General features: G+C 31.6%; 2 protein-coding genes and 1 long non-coding RNA gene across 9 annotated transcripts in view; 2 read left to right on the top strand and 1 right to left on the bottom strand.

The window, feature by feature from the left end:
* Positions 1-790: 790 nt before the first annotated feature.
* Positions 791-12,558, bottom strand: LOC108735838. Of its 2 annotated transcripts, none has more exons than XR_001937634.2 (3): positions 10,545-12,558; positions 1,472-1,634; positions 791-1,245 (listed from the first exon to the last, which is right to left on the bottom strand). It is a non-coding gene; the product is annotated as an uncharacterized LOC108735838 (long non-coding RNA). The 2 variants fall into 2 exon arrangements; XR_001937633.1 differs by lacking the exon at positions 10,545-12,558 and adding an exon at positions 4,578-5,091.
* Positions 2,651-9,914, top strand: LOC108735830 (sodium-coupled neutral amino acid transporter 9 homolog). Its single transcript, XM_018468010.2, has 12 exons — positions 2,651-2,826; positions 3,122-3,224; positions 3,465-3,572; positions 3,660-3,798; positions 5,101-5,174; positions 6,148-6,305; positions 6,395-6,562; positions 6,617-6,856; positions 6,946-7,142; positions 7,684-7,788; positions 7,844-8,100; positions 9,484-9,914. The coding sequence occupies exons 1-12, from the start codon at positions 2,820-2,822 to the stop codon at positions 9,653-9,655; spliced, it is 1,728 nt and encodes a 575-aa protein (XP_018323512.1). The 5' UTR covers positions 2,651-2,819; the 3' UTR covers positions 9,656-9,914.
* Positions 9,944-15,310, top strand: part of LOC108735829 (prestin) — a 15,511-nt gene continuing 10,144 nt past the window's right edge. The window contains exons 1-2 of one of the 6 annotated variants that reach the window (XM_018468006.2): positions 9,944-10,507; positions 14,507-14,550. In XM_018468006.2, coding sequence (XP_018323508.1) covers positions 14,510-14,550 — 41 coding nt within the window. In that variant the 5' untranslated portion in view covers positions 9,944-10,507; positions 14,507-14,509. Of the gene's footprint in view, positions 10,508-12,577; positions 12,668-12,751; positions 13,032-14,506; positions 14,551-14,720; positions 14,759-15,310 lie in introns of those variants that run through there. The other 5 variants (XM_018468004.2, XM_018468005.2, XM_018468007.2 and 2 more) reach the window with 5 other exon arrangements.

The raw sequence follows: 15,310 nt of genomic DNA, 5'->3' as shown, positions 1-15,310 counted from the left end.
TATAGCTACTTCAGAAAAAGATTAAAAAGGTTCTTTGTAATTAATCTGTCTTAACTAATTATACAATTAGCCTTGAGGAAGCCCCCATCCGAAGGCGAAACGTTGGGAGAATGTAAATGAAAATAGCTCTTGGCTTGAACTAGTTCAGAGTGGTTTTCTTTCAATTAACTATCATTGAAGAAATAATGCTTTTTGCTATTACTGGTCATGTATGATGATACACCCTATATATTACAGTAAATTACTTACGCCTACACAAAATTCGTCGAGATATAGAAAGGCGAACTATTTGTTGAACCGGATTTAAAAATAAATAATTTTTCGTAAAAGTAACATGTCTACATAACTAAAGAAAAAAAAAAAAATTAGTGGGAAGACGTGCAGTCTTAATGCCAAGGATATTTGTCTGTATTACTTTTGTGGCAAAGGATTCGATGTTTTGTAACGACCTTCTTCATGGATGTAATGTAAAATAATCAAAAGTGTAATATTCAATTTTGAAAGAAAAATTTTCTTTAATTATTACCATTCTGTACTGCAATTCTATAAAAAGTTTAGAAGTTTGACATATAATTCAAAATTTTATGCAGATAGTTAAGCTTCCCTTTTTAATCTAAGACATCTCTAATTACCAACGAAAACAATTTTATACTATAAAAGAGCAGAACCCTTACTAAGGGTGATAGTGCTGTATTTTGGAACTAATTAACAATTATTTCATTGATTTCGTGAGCCCTAGGAGGAAAATATTATTTATCAGTGCTTCTAATTAATTAAAACAATTGATTCATTGAAGTATATAATCATTTATTGAAGTGTTAGTAGTCCATCATTTAAATATGTAGGTACTTTTTTTCGCAATTCTGTAGTTTTACTTTCCTGCAGGAATTAGACGGGTCTCCCGTACATCCCGGGGGACGAGCAAACGGGTACGTGATTTTTAACCTCGCACTTGGCATTGACACCACAGGATCCTTTACAAGGATTAACGCATTTTTCGTTAATACAGGACAAGTATCCTCTACATTCCGAGTTGTCTTGACACTCTCCCTTCCTGCAGTAGGTCAGGGGGTCACCGGTGTACCCATTAAAACAGGAACATTCAGGACGTCCTCCTGCGATGGTACAGTGGGCATTTTGACCACATGTGTTTCTTGTACATTCGGTTACAGACGCTTGTTCTGAAACGTCATTTGACTGAAGGTGGATGATCAAAATGACCAGAAACGTGAATGCGGGGCCCATCTATAAGAAAAATTACAAAAAATATGATTCCACCCTGTATATTATAGCCCCCTTTACTAAATTTTTAAATAAGTAAAGCAGATATAAATAAATAGGTGAATTATTTTATTTAAGACTAAAAAAAGTTTTTAAGAATTCGGTCGTAGTACAGTGTGTAATTATATTATTTTGCAAAAATAGATGGTTTTGTCAATAAAAGAGACAGTGGTAAACATCTATTACTTACCTTTCTGTATTCGTTGCCTTTCTGATTGAGTCGTTAAATATCCACGAAGACTAACGCAAACTTCTCAAATGTATTAATTATTCAAAAAAGTGTAAAACTGATAATTTTACCAAGGCCTGTTACTTTTAAAATGTTCTTTTCCAAAAATTGATTGTAGATATCACTAGAACAATTTTAATATCAATTTCATTTCATGTAGAACATATTCCTATAATCTTTGGATATGTTTAAGTGTAGTAGTGTACCTAGATTATAATCCGTACAACAAAGTTCTAGTTTTCTGTTTTATTATGTCTAAGCAGAGCTAAATGTTCTTTAAATCTAACGTTGATAGCTCTACGGCTTTGACCTATGTACTGTTTATCGTAATTTTCACGTTTAATTCTGCGAATTTCAGGTTTCTTTTACTTTCGTTTATCTTTTGGATAGCCTAACATTTTAAAGTACTTTTTGATTGGATTTAAAATAGAAAAGAATTTCGGTTTTAGGTAGTTTTCGTTCTCTTGATTTTGTTTGAAGGACAATTTTAATTCGGTCAAATCCGTAATTATTTATTTATTTATGTTAGATTTGTGCCTACAAATGTCAAGTCCATATTTTTGCTCATAAATAAAAAATTGTCACACTCAAAATTAAAAACAAATTCTTTTTTAGGAATAATTTGATAAATAAATAATGTCTTCCATTATTTCGAGTTTGAATAAATTACAAGTTAGCAATTCATTAATAAATCTACAAAGTTTTGTTATCGTAGCTTATTATAATTTCATTGGAGGTGTTGAATAATTACGAAAATTATTAAATTTTAGTAAGAATAAATTAGATCTTATTTTCAGTCACAGTATTTTTAAAGGAAAAGAAATTTGTAATACTAATAACAATAATAAATTACATTAACTAGCGTTAGTTAATGCCAAGGATAAAATAAAATTTTATCAATACAAGTTATTTTCATTTATTTTAGGCATCTTCACTATACGATATGATATTAGTGAATGTTGATCTGGAACTGTTTATTGCTACTGAAATATAAAACTATCTATCATTTTCGAGAAAAACGTCTGTATCAAAATCGCCATAACATTTTTTACAAAATAACCACTTGTTTCATACATATTGAAGAAAATACGTCACAGTTGTAACATTTTTGTTGTAATTATAAATAATAATTGTATATATAACCGTCTATCTTTTGGTATGATAAGAACAGTCCTGTTATTTATTCCGCGCTGGCAAGACGGTGGTATCACATGTGAAAAATACATTCGTAAGAAAATATAGATGGGTCAATCAATCTAATTAAATTGGTTCTTGGGTGCTCAATAAAGTGGTACAATTAAAGTGCAAGATGAGGGGTAAGCCTTAGAAGACAATTACTAAAAAATTTTGATGTAATTTACCTGCGTGGTATTTGTGGAAATTTCATTGTTACTCAATTTATAATTGCAATACATGACTATCTTTTAACAAATAATAATAATGTTTATATTAATTTAATTACTTAATATTTTCATTAATTATTGGACTTTTTTCTTCCTTAAATATTTGTTTTCTCGAAATTACTTTAAAATCTTATAGAAGCAAATATTTTTTTTGGCATTGACTAAAACAAAAGTAAATTGAAATTTGTTTATTTTCTGTTATTTGTAGATCTGATAAGGAATTATAAAAATACAATAAGTGGTAAAATACCAAATGATTCGGGATCAGAAACTGACCCTTTGGTTAGTTCTTGTAATAGTACATCGACATGGTAAGACATCGGACATTTAATTATTAGAATTTTGTGGTAGGTTTTCTTTTAACGAAATAGAAATCTAGAAACTCTGGTTTATTCTGGGTATTATTATCGTAGCAATTTAAAAAGAAATTACCCTAAAATAGCCTCCCTAATGTCATAATAATATAAAAATAGTAGTTACAGTTTATATTGGTTTATATAAATTTTATTGTTTTATTTTTTGGGTGTAATTAATTTTGTATAATTTTGTAGTACATCCCAGGACGATTGTATGTTTAATGATACAGAATTTTCGGACTATGAGACGGAGAAACCAAAGATAGGGACCAGCGTGTCCTTACCCTTTTCATATCAAAACGGGTAGGAAATATTATATAGATACTATATTACGAAAGGAATCAATTGTTCTTTTTAACTAAATATCTGCAATTGTTTTTGTTTTCCTAGAAGGGGAAAACCCGAAAAATTTATTGGAAATTACAGATCCATATCGATCGACGGTTTCCACAAGGAGGAGACTGATGTAGGTCGTTATCAGTTTATTTCGAATCTTGGAAATGCTTTTAGTGCTAGTTGTACTTCTTTGGTAAGACTTTGCACACATATAAAACAAAAAAAAAAGGAGTAATAATTTATTTCTTACTTTTTCGATTATTATCTATTAAAACCATGGTAATTTACTTTCTTGGGGTTCTATTTTTAACCGCTTGTGACCTTTGGTACATACGAAAATATAATAAGTACACAAGAGGTCCAAAAAGATTTAGCATGGAAAATGTACATAACTGATAACAAATTTTATCAATAAAACAGGGACGTAGTTGCGATTAGACCAAAACCCATGCATTGGAAGTTGTACCCTTTATACTTGTCTTCCCTGAATTTTAATAACTTATAATCCGAAACCCGACAAAAATGAAAAAGGAAAATTTACTTAAATATTAAAGCGATATTTACAATTTATTCCACTAGCCCGTTGCTTTCGTAAGTGAAAATAATAAAAATTATAATTTGGACCCCAATTTGTAAAAATAAAATCCCAGCAGAAATAAATTTGCTAGATATTTACTAGTTGATATTACAAATCAAATTATGTATAACAATTAAGAAACTTGAAATAACTTTTAAAAAAACATGTCAAAATTGAGATTATTACAAGTTATACCTAACAAATTTTACTATTTCTACAGCAAATTCAGTCATTTACAATCAAAAATTGTAATTTTTGGGTTGTCATAAAATTTAGTTTTCTACATGTATAATATTTAAAATTAATTCAACTTTACGTAATGCAAGACGTTATACAAAATTGTGTGTTACTTTATCAGAACTGACAGCTCTTATTATATTTGCTAAATTACTTACCTAAGAAGAAAAAGGAAAAAGAGCCTGATTACGTCCCTGTTTATGAGACAGTTTGTCATATATGATTTCCTTGTTATTAATTAATACGTTCAATGTTTATGCAATAAGATAATTCACTATAGATAACATAAAAATTACGTAGACACTTCTTTAAAAGTAATGAAAATTATATTTTTATTTCGTAACTAGGACTTTACTAGCGATAAAAAAATCTTTTTGGTTTCGCTCTGTATAGGGCTATCAACAATAATGAACTCTTTTGTCTATTTTAAAATGTTTCAATTGTTAGGTATTTAAATGAAACAATGGACTCTTGATTGGTAAACACTATGTATTAGAAGTGTTGTAACTAGATTGGTTTTTGCATCATCTGGTTTAAATTAAATGTTATTGACACAAACCTCTTGAAAAATTAACCCAATTGCCACATTAATCTTAATTAATTTATTATTGCGTCACGGGAGCAATTTCATTTTAATCCAGAGGGAATTAAATTTCTACCAGTTTTCTTTTGTTCCTTCAGCTGAGCAAATCGTTGGAATATCAGGAAATGGGGGGCACCAAGTCCATCAAAACCCAAAGCTCACTCGTCACTATGTAAGCATTTTTATACGTTTTAATTTTTAGTTAAATCGAATTAAATTTTTGATTAATAGTATGCCAAAAATTGCAATCAAAATGTTGTTCTTATTTTTTTTTTATAAATATCTATGCATTAAATTTTAATTAAATATTTTTCGAATTTTTGCGATTAGGTACAATAGCAATTTAATTAAAAATATTGCTTTTGTTTTCGTTTCTTTATAAACATTAAATATTTGTATTTTATTTTATCGAAATGAAAAAGCAGTGGTGTAACCGAAGTGTTTTAAGGTCGTCTTTTATTTTTAATTTTTTTTTGACATAAAGTATTAAAGACAATAATAATTGATGAACAAATGAAACAAACAAATGAAAATTACAACAATTATTAAACAAAATACTACCTACATGTACGTGACAATTGACTAAAAAAAAAAGAGTGTTCTAAATTCCGTATCTTGTCCTGATTAGAAATTGTAAAAAATATGCTTTTCATTGACGTTTTGACGTCAAAGGTTAGACATCTCCAGCAAAGCAGGATCTCCAAAAAAATTAACAGCAGATTATTGTAATCTTTGTGCTCCAAATCCATTGTAATAAAATGTATCGACTTTGACGTTAGAAAAAGCAAATATGTAGTAAACTAAATTGTAAACAATAAATAAGTTCAATGTTGATTCTCGTTATCAGTAGGCTGATAGCGGATCATCCCTGAAAATTTAAAATAAAATTCGGATGATGAAATAGGGCAACATGTTTCATCAGAATTACTTTATCTCCGAAGAAATGCATGAATGTTGACCCATAAAATTTTTCATTGTGAACAGTATTATTTATTATTTAATTAATAGCAATGTAGCGGATGATATATTTGTTTATTTATTTATTTTAATGTAGGTATACGTTCTAATATAAGTTTGTTATTAACGCAAAACGCAAAACTAACTTTTATTTTCGGCATGTGCTACATGTAGTATCTAATTGTTAGATTTGCAATTTGGAACACGACAATGGGTTCTTCGTTATTGGCAATGGCATGGGGTATGGAGAAGGCTGGCCTTATTCCTGGAATCATAATCAACATCCTTGTGGCAGGGTTTTGTTTATACACTTGTTACGTCTTGCTTAAAATAAACGAAAACCATGGTGAGTAGTTATTAAAACAAAAAAAGAAACAAAAAACTGCCACCCAACAAGAAAAAAGACAAAAGAGAAACAGTTAATTGTTTTCGCAGGAGTCATTGGTCAAAACAACGAAGTCAGCGAACTTTGCAGAATGCTGATTGGTAAGTGGGCCGAAGTTATTGCCAAAGTTTTCTCTTTGGTTGTTCTAATTGGTGCTAATATCGTTTATTGGGTTTTGATGTCCAACTTTTTGTACAATTCGGTTCAACTGTTTTATGGTAAGGGAACATCAAACCAAAACCACAAGGGTGTAGACATTGTTTTCCTTTTAGATTATTTATTTCCGTCGTCGGTTACACTGGACTCGAATGATACACTGTTGTGCCCGTCTGCCAGCGTTTGGAATGTTTCAAACACTAATTCGAATTACGTTTTACAACCGGATGTTCCCAAAACCGGTTTCGCCAGGTTTTGGGACTTATACAGTACCGTACCAGTTATTTTGGGGATAATAATGTTCCCCCTGTTGAATTTCAAAAGCCCCACCTTTTTCACCAAGTTCAACAGCCTAGGCAAGACTAATTGTTTTATTTTTTGATTACAATTACAATCTTATTTAATAATATTAATCGAATTATATATTTTTTTTGTGTTGGTGTAGGAACCACAAGTGTCATGTACCTTTTGATTTTTGCCGCGGTTAAGGCTACGTCTTGGGGGATAAACATCCCCGGGTGGCAATCGCTTTTTAATCTAAAAACGACTTTTTGCGCTCTTAGTGGGATGCTGTCTCTCAGTTATTTTATTCACAACATTATTATTTCTGTGATGAGAAGTAATTCGAATCAGGAAAATAACGTAAGTCAAGTCATTATCATAAGGTTGTCAGTCCTAAGACTGACTGGACACGCACCTCCAATCATTCCTATCCTGAGCTAATCTTCGCATTTCCCTAAAACTAAAACAACCCACATCCTTAACTATTTGCGAACAGCAATCTAATCTAGGTCTAATTCTACCCCTCCTAACTCCTGTTTCTGCCTCTAATATGTCTCTGACTAGACCTTCATGCCTTCTCCTATTCTTTCTAATACCTCTTCATTTCTAACCTTCCGTATCCACGGTATCCTCATCATTCGCCGGTAACACCACATTTCGAACGTTTCTAACTTTTTCTTTTCCGCTGCGTCCACTGTCCATGTTTCGCACCCGTACAGCGCCGCGCTCCAAACATACACCTGCTTCTGTTCTGACTTATCTGACTTCCTAGATACCCAAAAAACAGCCACTTCTTCTAATTTTCCGTCTTCTATCTTTATATTCGCTCTTTCCCTATTTTAGTGTTTCAATTAAAAACCCTGAAGGTATACCTTGGTAATTATTAATTTTTTATTTTTAGGTACGCGATTTGAGCATCGCCTTCGGCTTGGTCACTTTCACGTATCTTTTTCTGGGAATTGCGTTCTATATAACGTTTCCCTTGGCAAAATCCTGCATCCAGGATGTAAGTGTAAATAAAGTCCCAAATATAACGAATAAATTGTTATGTTTTCTTCCAGAATATCCTCGACAATTTTAACAAGCGCGACACATTGACTATAATCGCTCGATTGTTATTATTGTTTCAATTGGTAACTGTCTTTCCACTTATCTCTTTCATGTTGCGTAACGATATTTTCACAAACGTCGACCTGTTTTTCAAAAATTATAGTCCAGGACACTTCTCCTACGTCAAAGTTGTTATTCTTAATCTAGGGATAATCGCAGTGTGTATTTTATTCGCTTGTTTCTTGCCAAAGATTGGAACATTAATCAGGTACGTAACAAATGTCTTAAGTATCAAAACTCACCAATGCTTTACTTTAATGTATCTAAGGAGCGTATGAGCCAATACTTTTCAGTATATTACAAAACTGACAATTGCCGACCAATTACAGGCTTAAATCGGGTTCATAATCGAAGTACCTAATTATTGCATTGCTTTGTATGTAGACGCTTAGCAACACATCAGTCAATTGTTTGTAGTGTTGTTGTCTTATTGACAATTGCCATCCAATCGCAGACTTGACGATAAACCAGTTTAACAATTGAAGCGAGTATTGCTTTGTTTTGTACGAGTGTTTTTTGCATTTCCAATTGTCTTTAGTCATGTTGTATTGTCGACAATTGCCATTTAATCGCAGCATGGACAATAAATCGGCTTAATAATCTAGTGATTTTTGTATTGTTTGGAATGCTGGCGCTTAGTAACATATCAGCCAATTGTCTTTAGTCTTGCGCTATTGTCGAAAATTGCCATCCAATCGCCGACTGAACAATAAACTAGTTTAACAAACGAAGTTCTTCTAGCACTGCTTTTAAAACAGACACTTATTAACACATTAGTCAATTGTCTTTAGTCTTGTTGTATTGGAGACAATTGCCATCTAATCGCAGGATGAACGATAAACGGGCTTAATAATCGACTGATGCTTGTATTGTTTTGTATGCAGGCGCTTAGTAACACATTAGCCAATTGTCTTTAGTCTTGTTGTATTGTCGACAATTGCCATTTAATCGCAGGCTGAACAATAAACCAGTTTAACAAACGAAGCTACAGTTGCACTGCTTTTTAAACTGACACTTATTAACACATTAGCCAATTGCCTATAGTTTTATTGTATTGTAGACAATTGCCATCTAATCGCAGGATGGACGACTAATCGACTCAATAATCGACTGATCTTTGTATTGTTTTGTATGCATGCGCTTAGTAACACATTAGCCAATTGCCTATAGTTTTATTGTATTGTAGACAATTGCCATCTAATCGCAGGATGGACGACTAATCGACTCAATAATCGACTGATCTTTGTATTGTTTTGTATGCATGCGCTTAGTAACACATTAGCCAATTGTCTTAATCTCGTTGTTGTAATGTTGACAATTTCCATCCAATGGCAGGTAGGGCGATAAACTACTTTAACAAACGAAGTTATTGTAGCATTGCTTTTTATGTAAGCACTAAGTAACACATTAGCCTATTGTCTTTAGTTTTGTTGTTTTAATGTTGACAATTGCCATCCAATCGCAAGCTTGACAATAAACCAGTTTGGTAGTTTGGCAGCCATCATTGTAATTTACATCCAATTGTTAACAATTGCCGTCCGAAAAGGCGAAGAAAATTAAACAGATGAAGTGATGTTATACTTTTTTTTAGATATACCGGTGCTTTAAGTGGGATGGTATATATTTTTCTTTTGCCAAGCCTTCTTAAAATTGCTTCTCTTAGGAAAGAGGGACAACTGACTGTGTTTAAACTAGTATTTCAACTGTGTATAATCGGTCTAGGTGTACTTAATTTAATTTCGCAATTTTTTATTGCCGATTGAAAATAAAAAGATGACAGATATTGATTAGAGATATGTACGTACAGGTATATGCAGAAAATAGTACTAAATAGACTTATGGTTAATTATATGTGTTCAACACATGCCCAATACTACAAAAAAAAACAATTGTGTGTAAATAATTTTTGGGACAGTAACTGGTTTTACTTTCTCAAAACAGCAGTGACTATTTTTTGTTTTTCTGATGAAATGTATTTGTTATTATTATTATTCTTATTTTAAATGTGTGTATTTATTCGTTTTATTAATTATGTGACAATAATTATTTAATAATTAATCTAAAAAAAATATTTTTTGTAAGTTTATTATTTTTTTGTTTAAGCTACTGTTATTTTTTTTTGTAATGCCCGGTATCATAACAAGTGAATATTAGAGAAAGACTGAACCTTTATATATATTGTTAATAATCAAGTGCGCCAAAGACTGATAACGACGAAATACTTTAAAGCAACTTGATAGCAGCTTATTTTTTTTATCGACTTGTATTTACCAATAACAATAACAGCAATAAATAAAATAAGTTCCAAATATCATGAATTTCATCTTGCCCTTTGCACGATTTAGCAAGATTGTTCGGATATATCTTAATTAGCCCTCGTATATCAAAGATTAGTAATACATTTCCGGAAAATTAAATTACGCCGATGTGTGATTAAATATTTGCTCGGGGTTTTTTGCAGCAACGCGCTCATCAGTTACACTTAAAACAACTGACAAAGGTGATGTGAAAAAATAACACAACGTATCTATTATTACAAACAATTGACACCTCACTTACGCAAGTTTGAAAAAAGTGAAATCATTTATTTAAAGTATCCTGAAATTTAAAATTAGGTAAGCGTCGATTTTCAAGCAACTTTTAATAACTAACCTGACCTCTTTCGTCTTTTCCTGTTAAATAATTTCTGGTGGAAACGTTGTTTATTTGGTTATTATTAAATTATCTTTGTTGATAATTTTTTGTTTATGTAATAGATCAGCTGATTTTCCTATATATATATAGAGATATATAGATAATGAATTAAAGTGTAAAGAAAACTTAAATTGTCGATCAATATTTTTCTCTAGTTCAGTCACTTATTGTATGATGTCGCAAGTTGTGTCATATACAGCTAAAAACTTGGACAGTGCTTCTTAAATTTTTTGATAAGCGGAACCCTTTTCAATCTTCATATTTTTTATGGAACCCCAAGTTTGCTTTAAAGTATCATGTCCGTGTAGCATTCTTTAAATGAATAATTTTTTAATAAAAATGATAGTTTTACTGAAACTTTTAAGAAGTTAAATAATTTGTTCAACATTTTTTGTCTTCTATTTCTTGTGATGTCATAAAGACAATTTCGTTAATTTTTATTGTTTTGTGAAAAAAGCACGTAAGTTTCGTAGAATCCTTCCGTGATCTCCACGAAACCCCAGGGTTCTGGCTTAAGAAAGGGTGGTTTAGGACTTTAAAAAAACTATTAGGTGATCTCCACGAAACCCCAGGGTTTTGTGGAACTTTGTTTAAGAAACGGTAGTTTAGGACTTAACTAGCTGATTTACAAACAAAAAGCACTTACGTTTTGTGAAATCCTTTAGTGATCTTCACAAAACCCTAGGGTTCTGGCTTAAGAAAGGGTGGTTTAATACTTTAGAAAAACTGTTAGGTGATCTCCACGAAACCCCAGGGTTTTGCGGAACTTTGTTTAAGAAACGGTAGTTTAGGACTTAACTAGCTGATTTACAAAAAGAAACACTTACGTTTTGTGAAATCCTTTAGTGATCTTCACAAAACCCTAGGGTTCTGGCTTAAGAAAGGGTGGTTTAATACTTTAGAAAAACTGTTAGGTGATCTCCACGAAACCCCAGGGTTTTGCGGAACTTTGTTTAAGAAACGGTAGTTTAGGACTTAAGTAGCTGATTTACAAAAAAAAAGCACTTATGTTTTGTGAAATCCTTCAGTGATCTTCACAAAACCCTAGGGTTCTGGCTTAAGAAAGGGTGGTTTAGGACTTAACTAGCTGACTTAAAGAAAAGCACTTATGTTTCGTGAAACCCTTTGGTAATCTCCACAAAACCCCAGGGTTCTAGTTTAAGAAAGGGTGATCTAGGACTTTAGAAAAACTCTTCGGTGATCTCCAGGAAACCCCAGGGTTCTGCGGAACTTAGTTTAAGAAACGGTGGTTTAGGACTTAACTAGCTGACTTTAGAAAAAAAGCAATTATGTCTCGTGAAACCATTTAGTGATCTTTACAAAACCCCAGGGTTCTGGTTTAAGAAAGGGTGGTCTAGGACTTTAGAAAGACTGTTAGGTGATCTCCAGGAAATCCCAGGGTTCTGCGGAACTTTGTTTAAGGATTGGTGGTCTAGAATTCGTAAAACACAGGCATGTTTCGTGTAACCCTTTATTGATATCCACAAAACCCCAGGGTTCTGCGGAACATCGTTTAAGAAACGATGATTTAGGTCTTAACTAGCTGACTTTTAAAACCCTTCGGTAATCTCCACAAAACCTCAGGGTTCTAGTTTAAGAAAGGGTGATCTAGGACTTTAGAAAAACTCTTCGGTGGTCTCTAGGAAACCCCAGGGTTCTGCGGAACACGTTTCAAGCAAGAAATGCTGGTCGAGGACTTAACTAGATGTATTGTTTTCGTAATAGTTTATATTGTATACGAAATAGTTCTTTCAACGCGGAAATAATAATTGGAACAATTAAATCATAAACAAAAAATAACTTAATAAATTAATTAACTGTACTACTTTTCTGAACTGTAAGTTCAAGTAAGTGTTGAATAAAAACAGTTGTAATTACAACTGTTTATTACAAAATTGTTTATTCGTTTAATTTGCACTTATTGCTGTTCATATTTTCGTATTTATGTTATATACTAATGTACAAAACAGTATCTATTATTACACAAAAATTTCGCTTCTGTGTTAATGAATAAAGCGTCCAATATTTTTGACAAATACTCAATAATTTGTTATTACCTTGAATCGTTTAACACTTTTCAGGTAAGTTGGTTTATGTTAGTATTTATTAAATGCGTAAGCCGTAAGCTGCTTTTTTATTAATATGATATCGGAATAGAAAAACGTTTCGCATTGAAATTGATAAGAACAAATTTTTATTCTGTGCAAAATATCTAGTATCTAATGTAAGCAATTATATCGCTTTTGATAAAATTTGTAAAGGTGCTTGAAATTCAATTGACCTACACTGAGTGATACCATGCGTTTATGTAATAATTCCGATATTCAATCAGATTCTCAATTATGCACTTAAAGTGAAAGAAAGTAGTTAGGAAGTATTTTGTGCTGTGAATTTTCGGAAAAATATTGGAAACAAATACGAGGTTGCTTCTCTAGTTACAACTAGGTGAGTTAAATAAACGATTAAAAACCAATCTCATTATGAATATCTACGTTGTAATACACGTTTTGTTTTTTATCCCTCGGGAACAGTAATTTTTTTTTGTATGAAAGGTACCGTATGCTCTTTTGTGTATTCCTAATTATGTGTGTGCAAAATTTGATGATAGATTTTACCAGCAGCTTCACTCGCGTTCCGTATATGCATTTTCGGTTATAAATAAAGCGTAGCCCTTGACATTCACAGTTCTAAACTTTTTAATTTTTTTGTCCGTATCATCAAGGGTTGAAGGTCAAAATAAAATTGCAGCGTTAATTTTAATGCAGTTGATTAAATTAATTAGGTAGTATGTAGGAGTCTTCGTAATTATTACGATTTATTTATTAGAGGCAATTAATTTAGATTTATATGGTAAAAGAAGGGCAGTGAATTTAATATTGATAGTTGATATCAATGATGAATGGTTTTTGACGTGACAACGTCTTATAATTCGATAGAGCCGGCTGCACGCACGAAAAAACATGACTCATGCGGCGTTACCTCGCTCTGAGGCGTTCCATTTAAGGCGTGAAGTGCAAGCGAGAGCGCGGAACGAGCGACAAAGAGGCGCAATCGGCCTCCGCGTTCGGCAGCGTTCGACATCTGTCTCTCTCCTACTTGAGTGAGCGATGCGTCCGCGTGGACAGCTGCTATACAATAATACATTTCCATTTACCTCCTTCTCTATATCCATACAAAATATCTATCAAACAAATAAAATTAAAATTTTCTTTTGAAAAATGAAACCATTCAATCAGTATTTTCTTATGACGTTGTCACGTTCAACTATCGTCAGTAAACCGACTTTACAGACAACCGATTTTTTTCTAGGTACTGTATATTCATTTCGGTTATAAATAAAGCGTAGCCCTTGACATTCACAGTTCTAAACTTTTTAATTTTTTTGTCCTTATCATCAAGGGTTGAAGGTCAAAATAAAATTGCAGAGTTAATTTTAATGCAGTTGATTAAATTAATTAGGTAGTATGTAGGAGTCTTCGTAATTATTACGATTTATTTATTAGAGGCAATAAATTTAGACAGTTTATATGGTAAAAGAAGGGCAGTGAATTTAATGTTGATAGTTGATATCAATGATGAATGGTTTTTTTTGATGTAATCTAGCAACTGTTAAAATGACAGTCAATGAAATTACTTAGAGTAACAGTAAAATTAAAAAACAGCCTTGATAAACGTAAAATGTCTACTTTTTAAAACGTCTGATTGTTATGTATGTCTAAGCATTATCTATAGCAAATTAAATACAGTAATTACAATCTTGCTTATCTTATTAAATCTGCACAGATATTTAAAATTGTAAGCTATTTAGTTATACAGCGGGATTAAAATATAAATTGATCGTTAACCTTTGAAAATTAAATTAATATAAATCCTGTAGTACGTTGTTTCGTTAGTTGTTTCTTTTTTCTTTTCTTTTTTAGGCGATGAGTTCGGAAAAGAAAGATTTGCCTGTATTATATGATGGGTGAGTCAAATTATTACACCCTGTACACTATCTAACACCTGAATCTTAATCTTTAAATCTGGGTAATTAAGTTGTTAGAAAATTTTATATTATCACCTAGTTTAAGTATATTTGTTTTTACTTAATTAAATCAGGAGTATTATAAACATTACAAACTTCTGTCTTTATTAATTAATTCTAGTGAAATGGCTGCATCTGAGATATGCAAGTAAGTAAAATTAGATTTCATTAAAAAAAATTGCTATTTCTACACCCGATCTTCACCCTTTTTGTTACAAAAATCAAACGAGAATGTAATTTGGGTATTATAAACATTACAAACTTCTGTCTTTATTAATTAATTCTAGTGAAATGGCTGTATCTGAGATATGCGAGTAAGTAAAATTAGATTTCATTAAAAAAATTGCTATTTCTACACCCGATCTTCACCCTCTGCCACAAAAATCAAACGAGAATGTAATTTTACGGCTATAATTTTATTTATATTGTAAGTAAATATGACCGTACTTAAGCTTTATCTTCCATAAACTGATTATTAATTGGACATAAAATGTGTTATTGTCTAAGTGTATGGACTTTAGAAGTCACGAGTTACTGAAGATAAAATTTGACCACATGATTTGTAATATATGTAGCTCCATTATTGTCTTCACATGAAGAAGAAAAATTCCTTCATGTGATTTTGTGTTATTTATTTATTTATTTGTTTATTTATTTGTATCAATTTACGAGAAGTTGTTTGGCATTTGAACGTTGTGCT

This window comes from Agrilus planipennis, unplaced genomic scaffold (genome assembly GCF_000699045.2).
Source record: "Agrilus planipennis isolate EAB-ADULT unplaced genomic scaffold, Apla_2.0 scaffold69, whole genome shotgun sequence".
Taxonomy (NCBI): Eukaryota; Metazoa; Arthropoda; class Insecta; order Coleoptera; family Buprestidae; genus Agrilus; species Agrilus planipennis.
This window is presented reverse-complemented; position numbering and strand designations above follow the sequence as displayed.

Coding starts and splice junctions, on each gene's coding strand:
- LOC108735830 (XM_018468010.2), top strand. Junction 3,225..3,464: donor TGTAATAGTACATCGACATG/GTAAGACATCGG, acceptor ATAATTTTGTAG/TACATCCCAGGACGATTGTA. Junction 3,573..3,659: donor CCCTTTTCATATCAAAACGG/GTAGGAAATATT, acceptor TTGTTTTCCTAG/AAGGGGAAAACCCGAAAAAT.